This window comes from Phyllopteryx taeniolatus, chromosome 15, assembly GCF_024500385.1.
Source record: "Phyllopteryx taeniolatus isolate TA_2022b chromosome 15, UOR_Ptae_1.2, whole genome shotgun sequence".
NCBI classification, from domain to species: domain Eukaryota; kingdom Metazoa; phylum Chordata; class Actinopteri; order Syngnathiformes; family Syngnathidae; genus Phyllopteryx; species Phyllopteryx taeniolatus.
In genome coordinates, this window is record NC_084516.1 from 1,347,149 (window position 1) to 1,374,955 (window position 27,807).

The 27,807-nt window shown below is 45.7% G+C and overlaps 3 protein-coding genes and 1 long non-coding RNA gene across 7 annotated transcripts; 1 reads left to right on the forward strand and 3 right to left on the reverse strand.

The window, feature by feature from the left end:
* Positions 1 to 1,912: 1,912 nt before the first annotated feature.
* On the reverse strand, positions 1,913 to 6,992 carry polm (polymerase (DNA directed), mu; the record flags this gene model as incomplete). Its single annotated transcript, XM_061747931.1, has 3 exons — positions 1,913 to 5,462; positions 6,651 to 6,734; positions 6,801 to 6,992. Coding segments are annotated over 3 exons (363 nt in total), but the record flags the coding sequence as incomplete, so codon positions are not given.
* Positions 6,993 to 7,117: 125 nt separating this feature from the next.
* LOC133465291 (uncharacterized) lies at positions 7,118 to 10,287 on the reverse strand. The gene is made up of 3 exons (XR_009784591.1): positions 9,957 to 10,287; positions 7,531 to 7,730; positions 7,118 to 7,256 (listed from the first exon to the last, which is right to left on the reverse strand). It is a non-coding gene; the product is annotated as an uncharacterized LOC133465291 (long non-coding RNA).
* purbb (purine-rich element binding protein Bb) lies at positions 8,430 to 10,244 on the forward strand. Its single transcript, XM_061747929.1, has one exon. It carries the CDS (start codon positions 8,957 to 8,959, stop codon positions 9,842 to 9,844), a length of 888 nt encoding a protein of 295 aa, XP_061603913.1. The 5' UTR covers positions 8,430 to 8,956; the 3' UTR covers positions 9,845 to 10,244.
* A 4,148-nt stretch (positions 10,288 to 14,435) lies between the features above and the next one.
* LOC133464958 (metal transporter CNNM3) lies at positions 14,436 to 27,678 on the reverse strand. 4 transcript variants are annotated; one of them, XR_009784513.1, is made up of 12 exons: positions 26,958 to 27,678; positions 25,275 to 25,609; positions 24,438 to 24,614; positions 23,425 to 23,582; positions 23,222 to 23,365; positions 22,162 to 22,320; positions 20,604 to 20,773; positions 20,443 to 20,539; positions 20,159 to 20,289; positions 19,854 to 20,004; positions 18,107 to 18,392; positions 15,621 to 17,709 (listed from the first exon to the last, which is right to left on the reverse strand). XR_009784513.1 is itself a non-coding variant. In XM_061747201.1 (12 exons), exons 1-11 carry the CDS (start codon positions 27,675 to 27,677, stop codon positions 19,659 to 19,661), a joined length of 2,286 nt encoding a protein of 761 aa, XP_061603185.1. In that variant the 5' UTR covers position 27,678; the 3' UTR covers positions 15,621 to 17,709; positions 19,651 to 19,658. The 4 variants fall into 4 exon arrangements, 3 of the variants coding, with proteins under 3 accessions (XP_061603184.1, XP_061603185.1, XP_061603182.1); XM_061747201.1 differs by lacking the exon at positions 18,107 to 18,392 and adding an exon at positions 19,651 to 19,702; XM_061747200.1 differs by lacking the exons at positions 15,621 to 17,709; positions 18,107 to 18,392 and adding an exon at positions 14,436 to 14,649.
* Positions 27,679 to 27,807: the final 129 nt, after the last annotated feature.

Here is a 27,807-nt window from a genome sequence, read left to right on the forward strand (position 1 = left end):
TATAGTTTTAAAAGCATTTTACAGACTAAATGATTATTTAAGTCATCATTAAGTTCTTTCATAGACTAAATCATTTTATTTTCTGCAAAGCATTTTACTGACTAAATTTATTTAAATAAATTACCGACTAAATGATTGTTTCATATCAGCATTATATGTTCAAAATCAAACTCAATTGCAAACTGAGTGACTGTTTAAGTCCTTTTGTTAAAATCAATTACTGACTAGATTAATGTTTAATGTACGTCAATACAGTATACGTCAAAATCAATCATAGACTAAATTACTGTCTTTCTATGTTATTCAAATCAATTCGGGAGCAAATGACTGTTGAGTTTGCCATTAAAGCGAAATCATTGTTTCAACTTTTTTTGTTCTATGTTAATGTGGATTCCCATCCTCCACTGTGCCCCAAAACGCAACCCGAGGTGGCCGGAAGTGAAACTTCGGGCGGCAAATCTACCGATGTGACGTCACGGCGCCTTTGAAGTCGCGCATAGTGATCTATTGGCGGCACGCGGGGGGGAGGGGGCGGGGGGAGGCGCACGCAGGCGACAGGCGGCGTCTGGAACTCTCTTCGGGGTGTCATGGCGTCATTGTCTCGGCCGCCGTCATTCTGAAGCCTTTCAAGCCTTTGAATGGCCGCGACGGCGACGTCTTTCTTCCTGTGCGCCATTTGCACACTGAGCGGCGGCGCGCACGAGCGGCGGTGCGCGCGCACGGCAGACTCTTTTCTTGGAATGGCTCCCAAAACTGGTTTCGAGAACAACCGTTTCTAATATTGGGGTTTTTGAAATATCTGACTAGCTCATGTGAAAGTGTAACCATTTCATTTTTCATCGGACAAAATAAAGAAAAGATTACAAAATGTTAATGATTCCCCAAAATACATTTGAATTTTTAACCATATTTAACTTACTTTGTAAAAACTATTGAACTATATTTTATTTCTATTCTAAACATTTTAATTAATTTGCAGAATAATTACTACATATCTGATGTTAATGACTAATAAATATTTTATTCATTTCACTGTTTTATAAAATACACATTTGAATATTTACTCCAATAATTCATAGATTTTAAATCATACTGTATTTCAATTACATTCTAAAATAATGGCTTTAATTATATTTTCTTTTGAATTCCAACAATATTTTATAAAAAGGGCTTTGGATTTTTTTCAAATTATTTTTATCAATAAGTAGTTCAACATTTAAATTATTTCCAAAAATAACTGTTAAATTCTAACCAACTGAACTGAATAGCATAATGACTAAATATCTGAGTCTATTATGTCTATTCTTATTAATCTAATTATTTCATAAAATAAACATTTGCGATTTTTCTAAAGTTAACATTTCAAATGTTACCTAGAATATTTACTCTTACAATGTAACCATAATTAACATATATATTATTCACTAACAATAATGACTTGAATAGATTTTGATTTTTTTAAACCAATTTTATTAAATATTTCATCATTTAAATCCTTTCTGAACAGAAATCATAAAATAAATTGGTCAGCCACGTGAAAACTGCAATTTGACATACTGTTGAGTAAAAAAAAAAAATAATTAAAAAAAAAAGGATGTGGCTCAGCAGGCATAATGAATAGATCAATAATTGGAGAAAAAAAAGACAAAATAATAACAATAATCCCAATCCCTGATGCACGTTGAGAATTACATTTTCAAATCATCTGATCAATAACAGTAAAGACATGACTTTCCTTTTGCAAATCGATTCTTCGGACTGATACGATGAGTATTGGAATGATTGGCACTGAACAGTTCCAAAACATGATATTATTATAAGTAATATGTCTTCACCATTAAGCGGCCCAAATGAAGTTTGCACATTTTCAAACAGTTTTGTGAAGACATTTTTCCAATCTAATTTAAAAAAATTTTTGTCCTTTTCCATGAAAATGAACACAAATGCATGTTAGCGTCCAAAGAGTTTTTTTTTTTTTTATACGTCTTTTACAAACTTTTTCTCGAGCCTCGTGACGTTGCGGCAATACACCAGAGAGATCTGCGCCCTGAAGTGCCAGGATGAGGCGGCCATTTTGCAACCCCACGATAGCAGACAACAAAATGAATGTGTTTTTTTCTGCGATATGAATTTGTGAAAGTGCAACTATAGCACGTCTTTACCGTTATTACGATCGTATAAAGACGAGTGTAACGGCTCGAATGAGTAGTTGGGATCACTTATGCGCTAGTAGCCGTACAGTTGTAGGACGTCAATTGCGCAGCGCTCGCCATTTTTACGAAGCCGTTCGGATTTACTGTCACGCACTTTTGTCTTTCTCGTCATAAAAAGAAACCGCGGGCCACATTTTATCGGCGTCGCGCTTCACGACGACGGAGCGGACTCTTCCAAATGGTTTCGTTCTTTTGGGTGTTCTGGCCCTTTAAATGTTGCCATTTCTCACGTTTCGTCTGTGCTTTTGGTCTCCGTTGCGGCGTACGTCCGTGGGAGCAAATTAGCCACCCCCCCCCCCCCCCCCCCCCGAGCCGCCCTTTGGTGGGCTCCATTCGGGCCCTTTCATCTCTTCACCGGGCCTGCTCGCTACTCCGTTACGGACGCAAACACGCCTCGGCCCCCCCCTCCCCCCCGGACACTCCCGACATCCCCTCTCTCACGCTCGCGCACACACTTACACACTTGAGCTTCGTGGGTGTGGTTAAGCTGACACGAGTTTGAGTTGGATGATAAAAAAAAAAAAAAAAAAAAAAAAAAAAAAAAAAAAAAAAAAAAAAGCAAAGCGTGAGCGTCAATATCGCGTATATTTATTTTGATGTTGGCCGGCAACATAAATAGAGGGTTCATTTACGTTAGCCCAACTAAAAGTGACATCGTCACAAGTAAACGAGGATTTGATGTCGCTATAAAAAGCTTTGAACCTCGTGAGCATCTTCTGTTGTTTCGGGGAAGCAGCAATAATCTTACGCCGTCAATTTGAGCCCGGCCGGGTGTGTGTTTAATTATCCAAAAGTCTCCGAAATGTAAAAATCCCAATATTCTTCTTATCTTGTTATTAACCCAAATATATGAAATGAGCCATTTTCATGGAGTAATGAAGACAAGCTTCATATGAGGAAAACCACTTCTGACAACAAACGAAGTAAAACTGGGAAAAGGGACCAACTGGTTTAAACAAGATCATTTGTTTCTTTCTTACAGAATTGTTTTTTGTTGTTGTTTTTAATAAGAAATATACTTTGGGAGGGAACATTAGAAAATTGTGCGCATGTGTGTCAAAATGCGAATGAGTGGACTGTGTAACATTTTCAACAATTATATCCTATAAACATATGAAAAACCATACAAAATCTAAATATATTTTAAAAACATACTGAAAATAAGAAGCAAAGCAAGCTTTATCGTAAATATTCTTTACATTGTTTTATTGTTATTTTTAATTCCAATGTGAAAATACTTTTGTTTTTTCTGGAAATGATCATTTATTTGCACTTAAATCCAACTTAATTATGCAGTCGCAGGTTGTGGTGAGGAAGGGGCAATTTAGGGGCAATTTCAACCGCATTTGCGCGTTTCAACCATCTTCTGTTCACCATCAAAATGCTCATAAGAATATAGAAAATATAATATATAAGTATAATAATATTGAATAATAAAATAAATCATACATAAAAAAATAATAATATATATAATAAATACAGAAAACATTTCTTGTGACAATAAGTATACAAGATGTATTAAAATTTAGGAAAGTCAAAGCTTCATCCCATTTTTTTTGTAACATTTGTAAAAAAAAAAATTTCTAGCATTTCAAAGCATTAACAAAACATCAAAGGAGGCTTAAAAGCAAAGTTAAAAGCTTTGCTGAAGCAAAAATGCTTTTGACTGCGTCACGTTTGATTCGGGGATCATCGGGAGCGCGATCGGGAGTCGGCGATGCTAACATCGAGCCCGCCAGCGAAACGCGGCGCGGGTGTGGCGGCGTGTGAAGTCGCACACACGCAGACAGACGGTCTCCGCGGGCCGTCTGCGCATCGCTCGCGTCGGTGTGAAAAGCCGAGACGATGGCTCGACAGAGGAAGTCGCCGTCTCGTCTGCGGGGAAAGGCGGCATCTGTTTTTGTTGTCGTTTTTTTTTTACGTGACGAGTATATGTTGTGTCTGAAATATTTCAAAAAGACGCAGAAAAGGTCGAGGGCGTGTGAGGCGCGACGCCGCTTTGATGCGAGGCTGCCATTTTGAGGTTAATGAGGCCGTTAACAGCAGGCCACGCAAACGACTGACACTTCACATTCAGCGCCAGGAACTTTTGGAGGACTATTTGATTTTGTGTTTTGAACTGATTGTCCAAATGTGGTTATTTATCGGTGCCAAAGAGGACGGGGGGGGGGGGGGGTGCTACCAAAAGCTCCTGGAACTTTTTACTGATTGGAAGCGTTCCTCGTGATGAGCAACTTTTGGAGGACCATTTCACTTTGTGCTTAGACCACTGGAACAATTGTTCAAATTTGGATACGGAAGTGGGGGCAAATACTTTCAAAGACGACGAAGGCAATACTCTCGGTCCGGCGACCTTTTAGTTCCGGGAACTACTAGTGCATTTCAGCCACAGGAATGAACTTGAACCCGGACCGGGGAACTTTTGGAGGCCTATTTTAGTGTTTGGACCACTGGAACTATTTGATTCTAATATTTATCTGTGCCAAAATAAGACAAGGATACTACTATAAGAGGGTCCTGGAGCCTTTTAGGTCTGGTTTCAGCCCCGCCCACCCCCTTTCTGTAACTAGGAACTTGTGGAGAATTTATTTCTTTAACGTATTGAATTATTTTTGGTGCCATAAGAAGTTGTGTGCCAGAATTTTCTTGGTTCTGTAATCTTTTCCTTCCAGGAATTACTGGTGCATTTCAGCCACAGGAATTGAACTTTACTTTAGCAGGAACATCGCAGTCTCAGGACCACTGGAACTCCAACGTCCAAATGTAGTTGTGGCGTCATTTATCAGTGCTATAAGAAGACCTTGCTCACAGGGTAGGACTCTCAGGATCATTTAACCTTTAACCTACTGATGCACTTGGAACAAAACAAAATGAAGGCAAAAACTGTCCAAATACTAAAAGCTCCTCCAAGAGTTACGCCCAGGGTCATATTCTCGCAGTCAAAATGCGACAGTTTGCGACAGCTTCATCTGATTTGGTGGCTCACTGCCCCACTCGGCCCGATGCAAGCAGACTGTAACGACCACACGTGACAAATCACGGACACGCTCTTCACGTTTATCAGGACGACGTCTTCCCTCGACCGTACGGCACCTTTGGACAAGGGCGGTCGGACGTTACCGACCTGCGCAGAAGACGGTCTCGGCGGTGCGGTATCGTCATTCAGGCGTTCCTCTCCCAAGGTGGGACGTACTCCAGGGAGAGATGAGCAAATATGTCCTCCTCCGTCGCAGCTTTCGGGTATTCCCACTGTGATGAGGACACAAGCAAAGAGATGCCATCGCTAAACAGGAAGTGGAACGAATAACAAGCCTGGCCGATTCATCGATTGTATCCATTAATATGACAGCTGATTCTTGTTTTTTTCTTTTTGCGCTGCCGAGACGAACAACATGGCTGCATACAAAGTGCAGCTAGTTTACAGACGCACAGTGGGCAACTTCTCCGCTAACGGGCATTTTTCCAAATAAGGACTCGCTAAGAAACAGACAACATGAGCCAAATCATTTCCATATCGTTTTGTTAAATTGTTGAATATTTAAAGTGTTTACATACATGTTTTGACAAGCCGACACAAAACAGTCTTGACTTACGGCTTTAAAGGGCAGAGAATCCGTTTTTTTCTACCGTTTCATGCATAACATCGATCAAAATGAGCCTGCGACCTACTTTAAGTTTGACATCTTTGCGGTTTGAACACAAAAGGCAATAATTGGCATTAGGCTGTGTTTGTGACGTAAATAATTACTATTTATTCAAGTAACGGCATTTCCGGGTTTTAAGCGAGCGAGTCTCAGCTGCTGCCGAGTCATACAAATACACTTTTCAAAGTGTACATACGTTGTCTTTTACGGCAATACACAACCAACTACGTTTAGAATTTATACTGCAACTGTGGATGGAGTATATGCAAAGCTTATTTACGTAGCGAATATTAATGAGACATCCGGCCGGGTGATTAAGGCCAACCAGAATAGCCAAAATAAAGGGGCATCCTGGGCATTTCCAACCCAAATGGTTTTGCATACCTGATAAAAGGACATCAAAGGTTATATATAGTTTTTAAAAATATGTAACAAATTCGTTGGCATGGGACCTTTCCTTCGGCCCGTGATTGTGGTCATCATTTACTCGTACATCAAATTGTGAGTGAAACGCGGGATGCCGGGCGGATCTTGTGACCCCCGACCCCACTTTCAATCTTTTAAATGTAAAGAATAATATTCTTCATTATTTTTATAGAAATGGACACAATGGGGAATTTTGTTTTTAAACAAATAATATAGCAAATCCCAGGAGGAGAAAAAAAAAGCACAACTTGTTGACTTAATGTCTTTGTTAAAGGGGAAAAAAAGATTAAAATCCAACTCTGAAAATTGTTCTGCCATTTTATTTCAGGCTACGTCTTCTAGCTGCAGTTGGAGCATGTCGTCGTACCCGTTTGTTGTCGTACGAGGCGTGACCGCTCAGCGACATGTTCTTCCCGTGGGTCGTCCAGCGTCGCAGCTCTCGTTCAGACAACTGCGGAGGAGCCAAAAAGAATCGTCGGGCTTCCGCTCGACCGCCGGGAGGCGTCGCCGGCGTTACCTCGGAGCCCGTCCACCGCAGCGGGGCGAACCGGCTGAACGGAGAGACCGCTCGGCTCACCACCGCACGAGCTCGGGGCGGAGTGGGAAGTGGGAAGACGGCGTTGCGGCAGTCCTCCTCTGACAGGCGTAGACGGGCATCGACAATGTCGCTGCCTCGTCTCCGCTCGACAGACGCTACGTTGTTATGATGTCATCGGAAAACATGTGCGGTCGCAGGACGAAAAGACACAAACGTCCTGTTCCCGAGGAGCGTGAACCTGTTTTTCGATTTTCGGCCGATGTCACCTTTGGACGTCGACGGGACGTCCGGCGCTCAGGCTCTCCGTCGACCAGCTGACGTCCAGCGGTTGAGCGGTCGTGACCCCGGTCGCCCTCTGAGCTCGTTGCCCGAGTTCTTCTCAGAGACGACGCGCGTGACGCTTTCGCTGATGAGACGTCCACACAAAATGTCTGTCTTCAAATACACACCATTAAACTATAAAATGAATGACAACATACTGTATGTGTGTGACACGAAACATTTACAACAAATTTGAACGATTTCATCGATTCGAGTGTCTAAAAATTGAGCTTTTGTCATCTATATAATGTAAAGTTAAGTAGGTATTTGGTCAATTGAAGTGACAATTGGTGTAAAAAGTGTGAGAACCAAGATTTTCTTTCTAATGAAATGGTATTACTGAATTTGTAAATGACAGCATCCGTGAAGGTCTCGTCGATCTTGAAACCTTTTGTTCGCCCGAGCTCGTTGAGGAAACTTCTCCGGCTGGTTCCCATCTTCCTCCAGGAGGAAGAGGAGAGGCCCACCTGCGGGAACTTGGACGCTTCATCCCGGCTGTGGCTCGCCGAAGCACCGCCGGTCGAGGAGGCCACTTTTCTTCGTTTTAGCGGCACGGTCGTTCGCTCAAAGTCCCACTTCAAGCTGCCGCTATAGATAAATAAAACAAATAAGACAATTATAAAGCCGAAATGTTTAGTGATTAGCGTTTTAGGGGACGGGTTAGCATCGATGTGATCATTTCCGCATTGTCTTCCTCGGTTAACGTTTGAAAACTTCCAGGGACGACACTTCCACCTGCTGGAGGTTATCGGTACTGTATGACGCATTCCACCACGACCAAGTTCCACAACACGCATCGCAGCAGTGACGGAAACTGACGTTAGTAGAAATACTTCAGTAGATCCCCCCCACACACACACGTATCTGTATGTATTGTACTTGAGTTTAATATTTTTATGGAGTGGATGGATGGAATTTATTTTTCAGATGACTCCTTACATTTGAAAAGAGACAACGGCACTTTCTACTCTTTACTTTGTGAAAATAGTCTCGTTTTTTTTTTTTTTTAAACTGCATTAGCCTCTGTCATTGGTGAGAGGTAAATCTCAGTTTGCAGTGTTATAAAAGCTATGTTGTTTTGATAGCATGAAAGTGCAGCGCAGCCAATGCTAGCTACAACATGCGACATGTAACGTTTCTACTTTGAAATGATCTCCATGGGTATTCTGTACATATGATAATGGGGGGGGGGGTGCATTTTTACTTTTACTCAAGTACAGGAGTTTAAACAGTATCTTTTTTGACACGAGTATCTGTACTTCTATTTCGTACACTTTCTCTACCTCTTGTTTCGGGACGGCGTGCGAGTCCTTTTGGTAGCTCTTCAATAGACGAACAGAGATCGATTTATTCGTGTACGGTGGATGCGGGGTAGTCGGCCCTCTGCTGCCCCCTGTAGGCACAAGCGTGTCGCACGTTGCCGATGAAGTGCAAAGAAAGCGAGCAGGGCGAGTGTTAAGCCGCCATGTTGGCGAACGACGTTTGTTGAAAGCGTTCCGAATCGCACTTTCGGCCTTTCAAACGACGCCGTCTTTCGTCCACGTGACGTCACCCGAATGACGTTCGACAACTTGAGGCTGAAAATAGTTTGGGAAGAAGGCAACCGGAACTCGCCCCTCCGCCAATGGCGCGCGGGCGCTCCGGCGAGCGGCGTGACTGACGCGGAGAACGGACCAATAGAACGTCTGTAACCGGGGCGACGCGGCAGAGCGGCAGGCGGCTCGGCCAATGGTGAGCCTGACCCTCGCGCGGCTCCGACGAGCGTGAAGGCAGCGCGCGCTGGCCGGAAAGGAGGAGATGGGCAGAAGCTGAACATGGCGGATGGCGACAGCGGGAGCGAGCGCGGCGGATTCCAGCACTTCCAGCGGGACCAGGAGACCCAGGAGCTGGCCTCCAAGCGCCTCGACATCCAGAACAAGCGCTTCTACCTGGACGTCAAGCAGAACAGCAAGGGCCGCTTCATCAAGATCGCCGAGGTCGGGGCCGGAGGCTCCAAGAGTCGGCTGACCCTGTCGCTGTCAGTGGCCGCCGAGGTGCGCGACTACCTCGGGGACTTCATCGAGCACTACGCCCAGCTGGGGCCCAGCAGCCCCGAGCAGATCGCGCAGGCCTCCGCCGGCGAGGACGGCGGCCCGCGGCGAGCCCTCAAGAGCGAGTTTCTGGTCCGGGAGAACCGCAAGTACTACTTGGACCTGAAGGAGAACCAGCGGGGGAGGTTCCTGCGCATCCGGCAGACCGTCAACCGAGGGCCCGGCTTCGGCGCGGGCGGCCCGGCGGGCGGCGTGCTGACCGGCCAGACCATCGCCCTTCCGGCGCAGGGCCTGATCGAGTTCCGAGACGCCCTGGCCAAGCTCATCGACGACTACGGCGGCGACGACGACGAGCTGGCCGCCGGCCCCGGGGGGGGCCCGGCGGCGGGGGGGTACGGCGAGCTCCCCGAGGGCACCTCCATCACGGTGGACTCCAAGCGCTTCTTCTTCGACGTGGGCTCCAACAAGTACGGCGTGTTCCTGCGCGTCAGCGAGGTCAAGCCCAGCTACCGGAACTCCATCACGGTGCCCCTCAAGGCCTGGGCCAAGTTCGGCGGCGCCTTCGGCCGCTACGCCGACGAGATGAAGGAGATCCAGGAGAGGCACCGGGACAAGATGTACGAGAGGCACCGGGACGAGTCGGAGGAGGGCGACGACGTGGATGACGACTGAGCGCGCGCCTCGAGCTGTCAATCAAGGTCACAAAAAATGGATTGCTGTGCTCCACGTGTTTTACAAGGGGGAGGGGATGAGAGGGGGGTGGGGGGCGCATTCTTAGCAATACCGTTCCGGGGAGGGGGGGCATTTCCCGTCAGACCCCCTCACTGTGCCGCACTCGGGACGCAAAGCGAACCTCGCTCCAGAGGCGCTGCTGGACACCAACTAACACGTCCGTGGAGCTGCAAAAAAAAAGAGCCAGAGAACTATAGTATTGACAAGATTATAGGAAAGTTATTACAAACCAGCAATGACGACAAAAAGATATTTTCAAATACTTATAAAGGAAAATGTATTGTGTAAAGGAAATTTCATGAGTTACAAATAAAGAAAAGATAAATTTCTTCCAACAAAGTTGACTCGCAACTTTTGTTTGCTTTGTTCTCTTTTCTTCGTGAAAGCGAAGTTCCGGAAATGGGTGCGGCATTGACGCCGCTGAGCGCAAGTTCCAGCAGATGACGCTGGCGTGAAAAAGGCTCGTTGCCACGCAGTAAACGCTGACGTCGCTGCAGCTCGGCATTTCGCCGCGCAGACGCGAGCGACCGCGCTTCCCGAGACGCGAGCCGTCGTTCGGCCGATTTACGGGGGCCGTGCGGCGGCGCTGAACGCAACTCGGCGGCTCGCGTCGCACAAAACAAAGACCATGACAACTTGCGGATTCAAAACAATAACGTAAGTTAGCTAAATGCTAACACATAATAGGAAATGGCATCAATGGGCTAACGGATAGCGCATGTGGCAGAACTGATACTTTAACCCGCACAACCCAGATGGGTAATACAAAGACTCAGAGGCGCATATTCTTTATCCTCCGCAAAACAACATGGCTGAGATTACTGCCGCTCACTTGCAGTAGTTGTGAAAGTCTTCGTTTGTGTCTTGCATGACGATTATACTGCCCCCTGGTGGCCGATTTGTACACTCCAGAAGGAGCTTCAATGGATTAATCAGTTCTTTACATTCTATTTCGTTATTATATGTCTTCATAAGGTACAATATTCTCGAGTATTTTATTAAAGAAACATTTCTGAAGAGGGCTGCAACAGATAAATGGCACTTTAATTCATTTCAATGGGGAAAGAGGATTTGCGATACGAGAGAGTCACGGAATGAATTAAATTCGTATGTCAAGTCTTTTTTTTTTTTTTTGCAGGAACTATTGTCAGATATTTGCTGAAAAACTCACCTTCTTGGGACCTCCTGTCCACTAGAGGGCCCTGCGAAGGTGCCACGCAAACACAAAAACAGGAAGAACGATATGTCTCGCAGAAGGCAAAATGGCGTCAACGTGCTAATCAAAATGGGGGCTGGTTCAGCTGCCCTTTTTAAGTATAAAAGTAAGCGTCGCTTATCTTATTTGTGGTTTGGCATCGGCAAAGTGATAATTTTTTTGCGGGGGAGAGCATGTTCTCCGTTATTTGCTGTTCCTGTGCTCAGGCCAAAGCCACGTCTAATATAAAAATAGTGCTCTGGCGCCATCTGGTGACATTTGGTCAGAAGCAACTATTTTGAACTGAAGGGAGGAGCCGTAGCCTTGTCTAATAGAAAAAAGTGCTTTGCCGCCATCTCGTGGCTCGTGTGGGCAATTACAAACTCTTGTTGTTGCTAGGCAGGATTCACAGGGCTCACTCCGACATGCTCATTGGCCGATAAAACCTGAAGACTTGACACACTCGTGATCCAATTTCACTTAATCGGTCCAAAAATGATCGATCGACTCCAAAGAACGTCCTTGTTCATCGATGTACGCCAGCGACGTAGAATGACGAGCACAACAATTAAATCCTCTACCACTAGATGGCAGAAACCTTGTATCCACTACTACTATAACTATTAGAAGTACTCGTTCGTGCCAGTACTCGTTCTCCAACTTTTACAACTACGACAAAGCCTACGAGGATTAATGCAACTAATACTTTAAGTTCGAGTACTACTCGTCAAACCACTACTTTTACAATTACAACTACAACTTCTAGTAGTAATACTTGTAGAACAGTTGCAAGTACTACTTGCACTCGTATATTACAATAACTATTTGTACAAAACGAGTACAAGTCACATTTCAACTACTTTTACTCCAATGACAATGCTACAGCACTTGACCAACTTGTAGTAGTTTCCCTCCAACTTGTACTAGTAGCCCCACCGCCCAAGTGGGCGGGACCTGCGCACGCGCACGCATTCCTGCTTGGATGACACATCCTCATTCGTCGGGGATGTACACGACGAGTAACACTTGTTGTATACATTCCCAGTGGAAATCAATGCTATGCAATATACGCGTCTTACGTGGCATCTGTCCGTATTGACATGAACAAAAACACGCTGTAAACACTACGCTGGTGCCTTGAGATACAACTAATTACATCTAACGAGATGATGTCATTTAAACACAAGCTATATGGAATTATAATCCCGATATTATTGGGAGAAAGTTCCACGCTTCCAATTTTGGTTCCATTTGAGACTTTTTGTTCCTGTCGCTTCCTTTGTCTCAAGGCGACGCTTGCGATTGGCTCGCTCTGGTCACGTGCCATCGTGCCGCCCTCTCCTTTTCCAAATATGACCCCCGGGCGCCATCTTGCGGTGCAATCTTTTAGTTTGTCTGCGATTTGAAAGAGTTGCGATGCCCAGTTCCACTTTGGAAGACATACAAATAAAACGTTGACCTTTGAACACTTCGGAGCATCAACCTATCTGAGTTGTCATTCGAAGTAGATACATTTTTACGATGTACTTATACTTCATGTTTTGTTATCAAATATGTGGTTAATTCCAAGAGTGGAATTAACCACTAGTGGGTTAATCCATTTTTTGAGGAAACATCCAAGGGTGCCGTTGTGTCAACAAATGTAAATGTAATTCATTATTTTACTTTGAGAAAGTACTTGAAATAGTTACACTAGTGCCATTTTCAACGGGGTAACTAGTAGTAGTAGTTACCGACAACTACATTTCCAAAGTCATCTTCCCAAAGCTGCATACGAGTGAGCCGACTCGTACGGAAGATTTATTTTTTTTGGCTTCGACTTACGAGCGAAAATTGGAGATAATATAAAAGTGTTTTATGGCGGCAGCGGACACAGCTCGACTCGCTTCCCAAATGGAGCTGAAGTTTCATTTACTACATTTACCATTCTAAACAAAAAATAGGACAATATAATCATGAAATTAAATATTAATCGAGGTTTTTTTTTTGTTTTTGTTTGTTTTTTAACGGCAACTGAGTTTAACGAATCGAGCACAAATGCCAATTGTCGTGATGATGATGCGGGTCGGAGGCACGCAGATGGCCCTGCGTGACCCCGAGCGCGTGGCGGCCGAACGAGAGCACGCGGAGCGGCACCGGTGCATTGTGGGAGCCCGGTGATTGCTCACCGGGCCGCGAGCCAAATGAAGTCCGACGACAAAAGTTTGCGCAACGTCATCACAAGCACTCAACTCCAGTTACAGTTCCGAGCTCCATCCCAATAATTGCATTCATTGATTAATCCCGACGGTCGATTGTGTTCACTTGGTCGCATTTCTCTTGGCTGCTGGATTGGGACTTTGTTTTGTTTTTTGTCCAATCAGATGTCAGCCTGTATGCGTTGCCATGCCAACATAATCTGCCCGAGGCCTTCGCAATCCCACGGAGCAGAAACCCGATCAGATTCCCGTTTCAAATGGATCCTCGCAGGCCACAGCTACGACGACGAAAATTTATGCTACAAGTCCTCCTAGCTTCTACTTCGATTAGGTACTACAACTACCTTGACTGCTATCACATCCACAAGTAACACTACAACTACTACTATTACCAGAACAGATAGTAGTACCGTAGTTGCTAGCACGCCATCCACTACTCCTACTTTCGACTGCTTCTTTTACCTCCACTACAACTGTTACTTCGATGATCTTAATTGTGTCAAGTGAGCGCCGACAGAACGTTCCGGCGTGATCGTGTCGTTGGCATGTCCCCCGTCATTCCATTTGCAGAATAATTCAATTGGAAATGTGATTGGTGACAGAAACGGTCCCATTGCCAAGATAGTTGAGGTTCCGCGGGCCAGTACTACGAATTGTGAAGGGCGTGGGCAGATTAGCTTGACATGGCAACACCTGGCGGCTGAAATCTGATTGGCCCCAACCCCCCCAAAAAAACAACCAGACTTTTTAACTCAGGGTAGAGGAGAACACTGGGCGACAAAGAAACAGACGAAAGGAAATACGTTAGCACTTGGAAGCTAGGCTGGACGAGGAGGCTATTTTTAGAATCTGTTGCCATGTACCCACTGTGTGACTGGCAGAGGCGACGCACACGCATGCACAAAACGTGAGTTCAATGAGTTGTTGTGTGCTCGTGACAAAAAAAAACAGAAAAAGGAACATGACATGCTAACAGAAGAACAAGACACCATAACAAAAAGATAAGATGGCACATGACATCAAAACCACAACACCAAATGACAACATGGATGTAAAAGATTAGAACATCACAAGACTACCATGAATATAGACGGCAAGATAACACTACAATATAAAACAAAAACATGACAAGAAAAAGTGACAACACAATATCGTTTAATAACATGAAAATACAATTGCGCCACAACATCGCAGCACATGAAAACATAGAACATATAAATATGACTGTGTGGGTCAAGAGCCTCACATTTTGCCATGCAACATTTGACTCAAAATAACCAGGCGGCTTTCCCTTTCTTCCTTTTATTTGTGTGCAGTTCTAGGACATCTCAACAAGCCGGTAGCCGAAACACCTTCAAACAAAAGAAACACAAAAAATGTATTTGAATTATGTACATGATGTCATTCATATTTCCAACGGCTATATGCAAAATACATCCTGTGACACCGAACCCATCCCACTAAATTGAAAATTAAGTCCAAATCTGGCGACCCGCTGCTGTCAATTCTTTCAGCCGGTTTGTCAAGAAAGTAGGAATCTCATTTTTTAAATATTTATTATGCCTTTTAATATATCTTGCATTTTTAACTGTTCTACTAAAATCAGTTGAACTTCATTTTGACCACGTGACGTCCTTTTAAAGTTGGTGCGGCAGCTGTCTGGTGATTTGTTTTTCCGGTTTGCTGTGGTTCATCCACCATTTTTGTAGTCCTTTGAGAAAATCCGTTGAACTTCATTTTGACTTGACAATACGAGAACATAAATACATGTTAGTATAACATGATAACACAGTAACCTGAAAACCTGCTGACATGACAAAATGAAAGTAGGAAATGACCACACACGAGCAAATTACAACATGAGACTAAGATAACGTGCAAACATGTTAACATGACAACATAAAGACTACATGATAACATGACACTATAATTACATGACATCGCAACGTTAACATTGCGACATAACATTACAACACGGTCACAAAAATGACTTGAAAACATGTCGACATTATAACAGCATGTCAACACGACTATCTCACATGACATGGAAACACATCATAACATAAATGAAAAAAATAGACATGATAGCGTGACAACACGCCAACATAAAAATAATGACATGACAACATAACTCAACATCACAATAACGTGGTAGCGTATGATAAAAAGAAAAAACAAGCTGCTAGGCTAGTATCCAGTAAGATAATGCGATGTCACACTTGTCCTGTGGGAGGCGCTGTTACATCTCAGCCGGCAAAAGTAAATGTGCAACTGTTAGCAAAAAAGCTAGGATTTTTTCAGAATATAGAAAAGACACACGTCATTTAGAACAAGGGTGACTTTATTTCCTAGTAAAATGTAATCATTGAAAGTATTAAATCCAACGTCGTTGCTGCGGAAAAAAACTATAAAAAAAAATGCACAGAGGAAGTGATTGAATAACTTCAAACTCATCTAAAAACTACTTGCTAACTACATCCTGCACTTTGACATGAATACTTGCACTCTTCATTGTGATTTTTCTTTTTTTACATTCACGTTTTATACAAAAAAGTTATTTCAATAAAACTATTTGAACAAATCTTGGAATCAAACAAGATTTTCATATCAAGTGCTAACAGCCGTTGAAGAAACGGATATGGAATGAGAGAACACACGTGATAGCTCATTAACTAGCGTGATGCTCATCACGCTAACGAGGGGCTAACACTGAGCTTGTTGTTGGCGCCAATATCGCTTCAAAAAACCGGCGAAAACAAAAGTCCTCAAAAGTTACTAATCAACCTTCTCAAATGACAATAGTCCAACCATAACTCAGCTTAGCCTGTCAAATGCTCACTAAATAAAAACATTTTACAAGGTTTTCTGAACCAGAAACATAAAAAGTCAACTGAAAGGAATTGTCAGCATGACAAACGTTAGCATAGCCACTAAGCAGCTTAGCCTTCGTACCTTAGCATTGACCTCCAAAGGCAAGGAAGCTAAAGTTAGCATGTAAGCTTACGTTTCAAGCCAATAGTTAATTAATTCAAATGAATGATCAGTGACATGTTAGCTTCCAGGATGGTACATTAGGTAAATTAGCCTCATTAGCATTGGCTAAAACTTTGGCATGCACTTGATTAACATCGAGAGGTTGTCAGAAGAAAAAAAAGAAATGTATATTTGGCTAACGAGCCCGATGCTAATCACACACCACGCTAATGAGGGTCTAACGCTAAGCTTATTGGTTTTAATTTCTCTTCATAAAACTACCAAACCAAAAGACCTCAAAGGGTAGCCTTGCTAAATCGGCTAATCCGCCTTCTCAAACGATGATTGTCTAACCCAAGCTTAGTTTAGCACTTAGCCTGTCAAATGCTCACTAAATAAAAACACACATTTGAGGTTTTGCTTTAGCGAAAACACAAAGTCAACAGAAAAGAATTGTCAGCATGCTAAATAACATAGCCACAAGCTAACTTAGCATTAGTACCTTGGTATTGACTTCCAAAGGCAAGTGAGCTAAAGTTAACATGTAGGCTTACGTTTAAAAGGAATGGTAACGTAAATACAGATATCATCAACAAAGTGAGAAGTTAGCTTCCAGGAGGGAAGATTAACTAAATTAGCCACGTTAACTTTGGCATGCACTTATGATAATGAACCGTGTCAGCTGGTCCAAGTTAAAAAAAATAAACAAACACTACACAATGTGTGCAGGACTTCTTCGTTCAGGGACGCGTTCGCATGTTAGCATGCTAATCATGACGCTCACGCACAGAGAGACAAAAAGGACGAGGGCCAATGTGCTAGTTTGGGGTTCCAGTAAAGGATGAGTCAACATTTCACACACACAAATTGTTGCTGTTGTTGTAAAACAAAAGACAAACGATCAATCAACGAAAACAACCAAAGAGACGCTAGCTAGCTACGCGGCTACCTTGAGAACGAACAAACAAAACATCGAATGGAAAAATGTTTAAAGTGTCGTTTAAGTTTGAATGAGCTTTTCTGTGACATGTTTGGCAAAGAGACTTCTTGATGAGCAAATCTTTCGGCGGTCAGCATCAACAAAGCCCAAACGCCCACTCAGCGTAACCACGGAAACCAGCCCGACGGGTCACGTGACCATCTGGCCTACGGAGCGCGTGCGCCGCTCGTTTGATGAATTTGTGACCGAACGGACGGATGCTCACACACACACACTTTGACACGGTTTTGTAAGAAAGGCACCGCCCTTAACCAAATCAATGTAAATATAATACAAATCTACACAATAATAATATTAATACAAGTAATAATAATGATAATTACAATGACATAAAAGGAACAGAGAGCAGTGTTGTCCAATCAGACGAACGTTTGATGTGGACATCGCTATGCACGCGCCTCTTCTTCATCTTCATCATCTTCGCCTTCTTCTATTCCACCTGCAGGCAGACAACCAATGAGAGCAGAGCACAGGAGAGGGGGCGGACACATGGTGTGACGTGACCAATGAGAGGGAACGGCAATATCTAATGCAATGTTAAAATTATAATAAGGAGAAAAACAACATTTCGAAAATATAAATACATTTAAGAAAAATGATTTGAAAATGAACCAGCTAACCAAAATGTTGTACAAAATTAAACCAATTCTTGAAATATTGTTTAAAATAAAACGCAAACAAATTCAATCATATTAAAAAATAAAATACAAATGCAAAAATCTAATTAATGTTAAAACAACATTTGAAAATGAAATGTTTAAAGGTCCCATATTTTGTTGATTTCAACCTCTATAGAGTGACTCTCTAAAAGTGTCAATTTCATTTGAAAACAACACCTTGGTTTTGTCATACGAGTGTCCGGAAAAGGCCCCTCTGACGGCTACTTCCGTTTGACCCACTTTCGTATCCGCTTTGTCCAGATCTGGCTAAGACCGGCCCCTTTCCTCTGAATGGTTGCGAGAGCACACGTGTTTGTTCTGTCGACAGCGGTCGGCGGAGATCTTCGCTAGTGACGTCGATAAGCTGGAGAAATTCCAATGAGCCCATTTCAGGCCTCTCGGCAGAAAAACGTCCGCAGCTCAGGAAGTCGTGGACCATTTCAATTCGCATTTCACATGTTCACTGGGGCACCAGAGAGACAAGATTACATCGCAAATACTAGAAAAAGTTGGTTTGGTAAAATATGGGACCTTTTTTAAATAAAAAAGCTAAAAAACTAAAAGCTGCTTAAATTAACAAATTGATTAAATGTTAAAAAAATAAACTAAATTTGAAAAAAATAATATTGCTAAAAATAAAAACTAAAGAAATGAATGTTGAAAGCAAATTAGTGCTAAAATTCAAAATCAATTATATAAATGTAAAAAGTTTGAATTTGAAAATAAAAAACAATGCTGAAATTAACAAATTCAAAAAATGTTTCAGAGAAAATCCATCCATCCATCTATTTTCAACACCACTTATCCTGTTTAGGGTCACGGGACGCTGGAGCCTATCCCAGCTGACTTTGGGCGGAAGGCGGACTACACCCTGAACTGGTCGCCAGTCAGTCGCAGGGGACATATAGACACGGACAACCATTCGCACTCACATTCACACCGTCACTGAGTGGGAACTCAACCCACGCTGCCCGCACCAAAGTCAGGCGAGTGTACCACTACACCATCAGTGACTGTTTCAGAGAAAATGTAATGATAAAAATACAAACGAAATGAACGTTAAAAGCAAAATAATGCTGAAATTCAATATAAATTAAATGAAAATAACTTTCACAAAAAAAAAAAAAAAAAATGTTAAAAACATTCATCCATTCTTTTTTCGTACCGCTCCTCACGCGGGTCGCGGTCGTGCCGGAGCCTATCCCAGCTATCATCGGGCAGGAGGCGGGGTACACCCTGGGAGGCGGGGTACACCCTGAACCGGTCGCCACCCAATCGCAGGGTACATACAAACAAACAACCATTCGCGCACACATTCACACCTGCGGGCAATTTACAGTCTTCAATTAACCTACAACGCATGTTTTTGGGATGCGGGAGGAAACCGGAGTGCCCGGAGAAAAGCCACGCAGGCACGGGGAGAACATACAAACTCCACACAGGCGGGGCCGGGATTGAACCCGGGTCTTCAGAACTGTGAGGCAGATGTGCTAACCAGTCGGCTGCCGTGTTAAAAACAGAATGATCCAATAAAAAATAAATGTTGAAAATAAATATACAGATTTTCGACAACGTGACCAATGAGAGCAGAGCAAGGGGGGCATTGTCGTAATTGACCAATGAGGGTCAAAAAGAGTTGCAAACACCAACACACACATGCGGGCATGGGCACGCACACCTGCACACACACACACAGATGTAGCGTGTATGGTTGCGTTCACCTGCCGCACTAGCAGTAGTTGTCAATGGTGTCAAAGAAAGAGAAGCTCAAGTCTGGAGGAGAAAGTCAGGAAAGAAAAGAAAAGAACAGATCTTGTAGTTTTGTTAGGTTCAGCTGACAGGAAAGGGGAAGCGGTTAGCGTTAAGTTTAAAGAGGCGAGGGCGGGTTCGGCAAGAAGAGCGGCCGGGCGCCGCGCGGGCAGACCTTGCGCGGCCGAGGCCACGTTCCTGTCGTTGAGCAGTTTGGTGTGACTGTTGGGAAGGATCTTGATCTCGGGCGGCTCGGGGCTCGGGCCGCCGCCGCCGCCGCCGCCCCGCGACGCCGTTAGAGCGTTCAGGTACTGGAGGCGGGTCACCTGCACGCACACACGGACACGCATACGCTGTGTGAACGGGAAGGGAGCCACGCACGCGCTCACGCAAACAGTCGTAGCCTCACACACAAAGATGGCCTCTCGACATACACACGTGGTCCCGCGCACACGCAAGGTCACATGTGCGCGCACGTACCCGGATGAGCTGCAGGTCGGTGAGCGCTCTGACTGTGTAGTCCGGACAGTAACTGGACGGGCTGGCCGCCTCAGACGCGCCAAACGGATCTCTGGGAGACTGACGCTGACTCGACACTGGAGACTGATGCGCTGCACGCACACACACACACACACAATTGTTCTTTTAGCAAATAATAATACATTTTTGCTTTCTAAATCCAATCAAAAAACTAAGTTTGAGAAAAGTTAAACATTGATGTTTGAGTACCAAATGGTTTGAACGGTTGCAGTTCCCAGCCTCACCTGAGGACGGCAGCGTTAGCGCCGACACGCCGTAATACGTGAAAGCGCCGTTGTCGAACTTGAGGCCTTCCTTGCCGATCTCCACCTCCACTCGACCCTGCCCGACCACACAAATGCACTTAAGTGTCATCGGCTCCTCGGGATTTACGAAACGCGCTCACCTGCAGCAGCAGTATGAAGTAGTCCACCGGGTGGTTGCGCGTGTACAGGTAGTGCGTGGGGCTGAGGCGGTTGCCGGGGTCGAAGTGCACCTCCTGGTTGACGCTGGGGTGACGCAGAAGGTGGAAAAGGATCTTCTCGGACACGCGTGCCGGACTGAAATGCTCCACCTCTGATCCACATCAAAGACAGGAGGCTACGTTACATACTACGACAACTTTCAAGGCACTTACTGTATTTGACATTTGGAAAAATCTCACGGGACACCACTGACATGTATCGCTCATTATATAGCGGGACGAAAATGAATGAACCCTTCGGAATTTCTTACATTGCTGCAGGAATTGGTTACAAAATGCGTTCTGGTCTTCATCTAAATCGCAACTCATACCACACAAACAATATTGTTCTCATATTTTTATTGGCAATAACATAAACGTTCACAAGACGGGGAGGCAAAAACGAGTCAACTTCGAGGCTACGGATTCTCCAAGAGTTAATCAGAGTCAGGTGTGAGTCAACCTGGAGTCCAATCAATATGACAAGATCGGAGGTGTGGCTTAAAACTGCGCCGGCCACAAGAAAACACATCACTTCAGAAAGAAAATACAATTTTCAAAATTCTCTTGTTAAGAAGTATTGCCTGACGTATACCACGCCTCGCTCAAATGAGCTCTCAGAAGCCGTACGATGAGGAATTTTGGATTTGCATCAAGCCGGAAAGTATCTCTAAAAGTCTTCACCTTCATTAGCCCACAGTTGTACAAACTGACGATAAATGGAGAAAGTTCAGCACTCACTGTGGCTTCACTTCCGAGAAGTGCCCGTCCTGTAAAGATGTCTGCAAGAGCACAGCGCAGAATACCAACCCGATCAGGTCAAGAAAAACCCCAGAGTGGCATCTGAAGACTTCCAGAAACCACTGGCACATGACAACATCTGCCATGTGTAAAAGATGAAACAAGAACGGGGTTCATGGAAGAACACCAAAGAGGAAGCTGTTGCTATATAAAAAAAAAAAAACATTGCTGCATCTTTGAAGTTGCTAAAAGGACACTTGGATGTTCCGCAGCACTACTGGCAAAAATATTCTGTGGACGGATGAAACCAAAGTTGAATTGTTTGGGAGGAACGCACAATGCCGTGTGTGGAGAAAAAAATGGCACAGCACACAAACATCAAAACCTGATCCCAGCTGTGAAGCATGGTAGAGTGAGTATCATGGTATGGGTGTGCTTTGCAACCTCAGGGCCTGGCCTGGACAGCTTGATATCATCAATGGAAAAGTTGAAGCTCAAAAGAGGACAAGGATCCAAAACACAGAACAACAGAAGAGTTTACACATTCTGGAGTGGCCCAGTCAAAGTCCTAACCCCAACCCCAGTGAGATGCTGTGGCATGACCTCAAGAGAGCTATCTTTTCACAGCAGACATCCCCGCAGGAATCTTGACCACATTTGATGACCAATTTATGCAGCAATGTAAGAAATTCCAACGGGTTCACATATTTTTCCCTCCCACGGTAGTGAATAGGAAATAGAGGAGGACAACAACACGCACCTCTGGAGAGGAAGCGGTGCGTGGCGAGCAGCAGCTGTGGCGACGTCCTGATCTTGGGCTCTCCTTCGGGCGTCTTGAAGAGCGAGAACTCGTCGGGGGTCCCTCGAGGCTCCAACGAGATCTCCAGGGGGGGCAGGGGACGCTTCACCTTCCTGTCCACTGCAAAGTCGCTCCGGTAAAACACGAGGCGCAAAGAAATAATGCAGAGTTTTGTCGTGACTCCTTCTTGTGACTGGCCAACAAGTCAGCCCTGAGATCAGGGTTCTCAAACTCAACGTATCCGGGGGCCGTCGGCGATAAGAGTCTGTGCCGCATCAAGTATTTCACAAAAAAAGGGCTGCACGATATTTGGTTTGAGCATCGTCATTGCGATGTACGTGTGCGCAACAGTAAAATCGCAGGGTCTGCTGCGATGTTGGTGTACTGCAATATACAGTGAATCGAGTGTAATATTAAAATTCAACAGCAGGCACGCTGCTGTTCATTTTTGGATCGATGAATTGAACTTTGAACTAGTTGGCGTAGAAAATAAACTTTCCTAACGCTGATCCTGTATTATTTCACATCGCAATATATATATTGCACGTTTAAAAAGAAAAAAAAGAATGAAAATCGCAATGTCACTTTTTTTCCAAAATCGTTCAGCCCAAGTTTAAAGTGATAAAAAAAAAAAAGCACAACTACATAATCCAATTGTCTCAATCTTTGTTATGAACGATTCAAAACCAGATTGGTGTCCCGGTCCTCTCTCTCCTCTCCCTGGTACTTTGCATCAATTATGACATCTGATGTTGTATTTTTTGAGCACCGCAACTTTGACGTCAAGTAGGGGGCCGCAAAATATCGTACTACTGGCCTCAGTCGGCCCCCGGGCCGTGAGTTTGAGACCCCCCCCCCCCCCCCCCCCCCCAAATTGTACTACTTGACGATATATCACGATCGTTTTTGTTTGCGGCTTTTGAAAAAGGTGTCGAGGTTGTCGTAGTGTGTCTCGTTAACTTATTGAAAAGCGAAATCCCCGAACCCAAACGTAATCCCGGCTCGCTTCACGAGGACCTACGGTAGCCGTCCGACTCGTCCAGGATCTCCGACTTGATGATCTCCTCGATGACGTCCTCCAGCGTGACCAATCCCAGCACCTCGTAGAAGGGGTCGCCCTCGCCCTCGTTATTGACCTTCTGCACGATGGCCATGTGAGAGTTGCCTGAACGCAAGCGGCTAACGTTAGCGTCGCGGCTGCGCGGGCCGGCGATCCCGCCTCACCTTTCTTGAACTCCTCCAGCATGGCGTCCAGCTTGGTGTCGTTGAAGACGAAGTGCAGCGGGTGGTTGTAGAACTTGGTGATGGTGGTCATGGGCGTGCGGTCGTCGGGGTCCACCAGCGCCAAGTCCTTCACGTACAAGATCTCCACGATGTTGGACCTGCACGCCGTCACGGGACCACAAGTCGGTAACATCACACAAGAGGGAGCGACGTTGCACGTACGCACTCGCAAAGCTTTTTGAAAGCCAGATGGACTTCTTGGCTACCGATGGATGCAAATGAGGGGCTACGAGTTTGACGTCCGCTTGTGAGGCGGCTTCAGGTTCAACCACGTCAATTGCCGGTTATTCATACGACGGCTGACAATTACCAACATTTTCAGAATCCATTCAAATGACTTGTTTTTTTCCAACAATTGATTATGACTCAGTAGTAACATGTCAGAAAATGGGCAAACATGTTGATTGTTGTTTTCCAACTTAAAAGTAGATGTTTGCAAATATCTTGATTCAACCCAGAAGACAACATGGGTCAGCGACAAATGTATTGTCTACGATATTTTGAGCTGATTTAAGACAATTTGGATGTGCTGAATCGTTGGTTTTGCTCAATCAGGTCAACTTTTGGAACAATGGCCACATTTTTTTTGTCATTGTATTATGTAAATATGTTTGCTTAAGAGCCTCAAATCAACGCAGGTTCATGTCCTGAATTTTTTAACAATGACGACGTAACGTTCAATTGACAGATAATTATATTGATCAGTTTACTATTTAACTTACCGTAAGCAAAGTTTGTAACATTCGATGAATAAACGGAACAACTTGGCACTAAAACCTTACCCTGAGTTGTCAATTAATCGTGACACCGCTAACGATACGTGACTCAACTGCGAAACTTTTACGTCAAAGTGGACTTTTAGGCTGTAAACAAGTGAAATTGCATCAAATGAGCTTTGTCTACAATTGGTGCCGTTCACGTAGGGCGGTCCTCGTTCGAGTTTGAGCGCCCACCTCTCCTCCTCGTAGATGGGCACGCGCGTGTACCCGCTCTGCATGATGTCCGACATGGTGGAGAAGTCCAGCACGGTGGAGCTGGGCAGCATGAAGCAGTCCTTGAGGGGCGTCAAGATGTCCTCCACCGTCTTACTGCGCAGCGTCCCGCGACTGAACTCCTCCTTCACGAACTCACTAAGCGGCAAAAGCCGCACGCACACACATGGAAGTGTCACGGTTATGTACAGCGGGGTGTCCATTTTGCACATTCATCAAATTCCCACGTTTGCGGGATTCCGCATTTGACGTAGAGCGTTTACGTCAATCGCAGGGCACACCTACGGGCAATTTAGAGTCTTCAATGAAGCTACAGCGCACGTTTTGGGGACGTGGGAGGAAAGCGGAAAAGCCACGCTGGCACGGGGAGAACATGCAAACTCCACCCAGGTTTGAACCCCGGTCCCCACAACTGTGAGGCAGATGTGCTCACCAGTCGTTCACTGCGCCGATTTTTTTTTTTTTTTTTTTAAATGACCTAATTTTCCACATTTCTCAACCGATTCAAAGCATTTCAGCTTTTCAGGCCATCTTGGGTTCTGTTTTTCACATTCCAATAATTCCCACCTGTTCAGAATTAAACTTTCACACGTCCAAATTATCTGACATTTGACATATTCTTCACCTCATTCCACATTCGCAACCAATTTAAACCATTCCAATTTCAAATTCTTCAGCTTACGCGGGACATTTCCTATATTTCACATAATTCTTCGCCGTCGGTTTGCGATCATTTTTAGTCCCGAATACGCCACGGAGACGTAACGCCGGGGCTAATAGAGGCGCAGGTGCCGGTACCTGTAGGGGTCGTTGACGCTGGTGCGGATCATCTCCATGGCCCGCTCCCTGATGCAGCAGGTGCTGATGTCCCGCCTCAACGCCAGGTCCAGGACCAGCCCCAGGGGGCAGGACAGCGGGCAGGTGAGCACCATGCTCAGCTGGGCCAGCCAAGCGAGGCCCGGGGCCAGCCGGAAGCCGTGCCCGGAGCACACGGCGTGAGGCAGCAGCTCGGCCAGGAAGAAGAGCGCGAAGGCGGCGGCGAAGGCGGCCGACGCCACCGAGCCCAAAACCCGGAAGAGAAGGACGCCCAAGGCGGAGTGGCCCAGGACGCACAGGAAGAGCAGCGAGCACGCCTGGCGAACACAACGCAAGCACAGGTGAGGGACTCCAGTCACACCGATTGCAGGACTAAAACTTCGGAAAGAGTCCATGTGACTTGGACTTCAACTATATTTAAAGGTTCCTCCTTGTGCGCTGGACTATTCCATCTTCTTACTGGATTCAGGAAGACAAACTTATAGGTGCGGTTGTGCGCAAAATGAAGGAAAGCTTTGAACTTTTTTCAGGGTGACACCAAATAACCGATAATAGAAAGAGCCAGACGCTCTTGCCAGTTGCGGTAGCGCTGCTGTCAGTGTCATCCAAGGAGGATGCGGTTGAGAGTGACACGAGTGACGTTTTTGTGTTTTTTTTAAAGATGGGCGTATTAAAGCGCTTCAAATGGAATATGAAATCGCTTGAAACATCTTCTTATAAATTGCAGCAAAAGTGTGACGATTCACTTGTTCGATGATACGAAGAATTTTGAAAACGCTCTAATGTGAATTCAGAGATTTGCGTGCGAGTACATTACACGCCTGAAGATTTGCTGAAAACATGCCAGCTATGTAGTATTGAACTAGCGACAAACTTTTTTTTTTTTTTAGCTTTTCCTGATTTTTGGGGGCCGTGGCTAAAACAACGGCGCATGACGCACTTGGCAGTTGCCCCTCCCCCCGCTATAAGAACTCGAGCACCTTCCTTGCCATCAGCCACTATCCAGCATAATTGCGATGTACAGTTATAGCTAGCTAGCTGAGGCTCAACCCCGAAGTTTGCATCTTCACTTCAGATAGTCCGCTGGCTCGGCCGCTTTAGAGCGCCTCGTTGTCGGCCACGAGTGCACACACATCACGGAGAAAAAAGGCGGAAGAGCGAGGAGAGGGGGAAGCAAGTTTGACGTGAACCGGGGCTTCGCGCGGGGGTGGTCGCTTTAGAGCGCCTCGTTGTCGCGGCGAGCCGGTAGGATATATTCATGCCCCCGGAGGCCTAAAAGTGAGGCAAGCGAGGCAACGCTGGGAATAGAGAGCCTGGCGAACAACATGGCTTCAAACGAACCACGTGACACGGAGTTAACGCGGTTAACCAATGACGTGACAGAGCAGTGCGGTGAGTTCGACGAGCATCCAGACTTTGTTTTCGTCGGCTGGGATTCAGCGGAGAGAGCGGCTTGCGTTACACCATTTTGAAGCCTCACTTTATACGTTGTTTTTTTTTTTTTAATCTATGACATTTGGCCGGATTGTCAACAACACTCTTGTCCGTGCCGTGCCATATTTATCTTCACTTTACAGCGACTTTGAGGCCTTTCTCCACTCAGGAAATTGGAGAATTATCTGCAATGCATCTTCTTTTTTGTTGTTGTTGTTGCTTTGCTTTTACCAGAAAGTTCCCTCTCCTCCTGACGGGCTCCAGGCGCTTGGCGGCGCGCTTCTCCTCCTCGGAACCGCAGCTGTGCAACACGTACAGCTCCACCGGGTCGAGCCACAGCAGGCTGAGGTGGACCGTCCTCAGCAGCCCGCAGGCGAGCACCAGCAGCGGCACCAGCACCGCCAAGCCCCACGCCGGGATGTGCTCCGCGGGCAGAGGCTCGTCCGCGCTGACCCGCAGCCTGTCCTCACCCGCCGAGGTCCACTTGCCCCCGCTCTTCACGCACACGCGATGGGGGTTCTGCCGGAGGGCGCCAGGCCGCATCTCCACCGTCAGCAGCCCGCTGCAATCCTCCTCCTGCTCCTCCGCTAAGGGCTCGTTCGCCTGGAAGGCGGCCTGCTGTCGTCCGTCTCGGTCCTCGCACGGGTCCCCGGCGGCCGCGGCTCCGGAAGCCTCCGCCGCGAAGGCCAGCCACGGCCAGGTCCGGTTCCTCAGGTCGGTTCCGAAGAGCCGCAGCTTGAACGAGGCTCCTCGCGGCGCCCAGATGATCCCCGCCTTCATCCACACGCGGCCCGCGGGGTCCTCCGGGCGCAGGCGCACGACGGGCGGCGCCGCCTGGCCGCTCAAGCCCAACCGGATCCCGCGCGACAACAATATCATCAACAGCAAGCGGAGACCTGCCAAGCTGGCCACCATATTGGAATTGCTCGGCCTGGCTCCGGGGCGGGGCATGTGACTGTACTCGGCGGCAGGCCCCGCCCACTCGGGGCCGAGCCGCGTTCAAATCGCGGGACGAGTTGGAAACATGTTGACGACGACGACGCTCAACTCCAATACGGAACATTTGAGACAACGTTCTCAG

Bases quoted from the DNA above. Each gene is read 5' to 3' on its own strand.
- purbb (XM_061747929.1), top strand. From the start codon at position 8,957: ATGGCGGATGGCGACAGCGGGAGCGAGCGCGGCGGATTCCAGCACTTC.
- LOC133464958 (XM_061747198.1), bottom strand. From the start codon at position 27,677: ATGCCCCGCCCCGGAGCCAGGCCGAGCAATTCCAATATGGTGGCCAGC. The intron at 23,583-24,437 runs GTGGGCGCTCAA...GACGGCGTGCAG, and splicing joins CCCATCTACGAGGAGGAGAG to GTCCAACATCGTGGAGATCT. The intron at 23,366-23,424 runs GTGAGGCGGGAT...GCTTGCGTTCAG, and splicing joins GCTGGAGGAGTTCAAGAAAG to GCAACTCTCACATGGCCATC.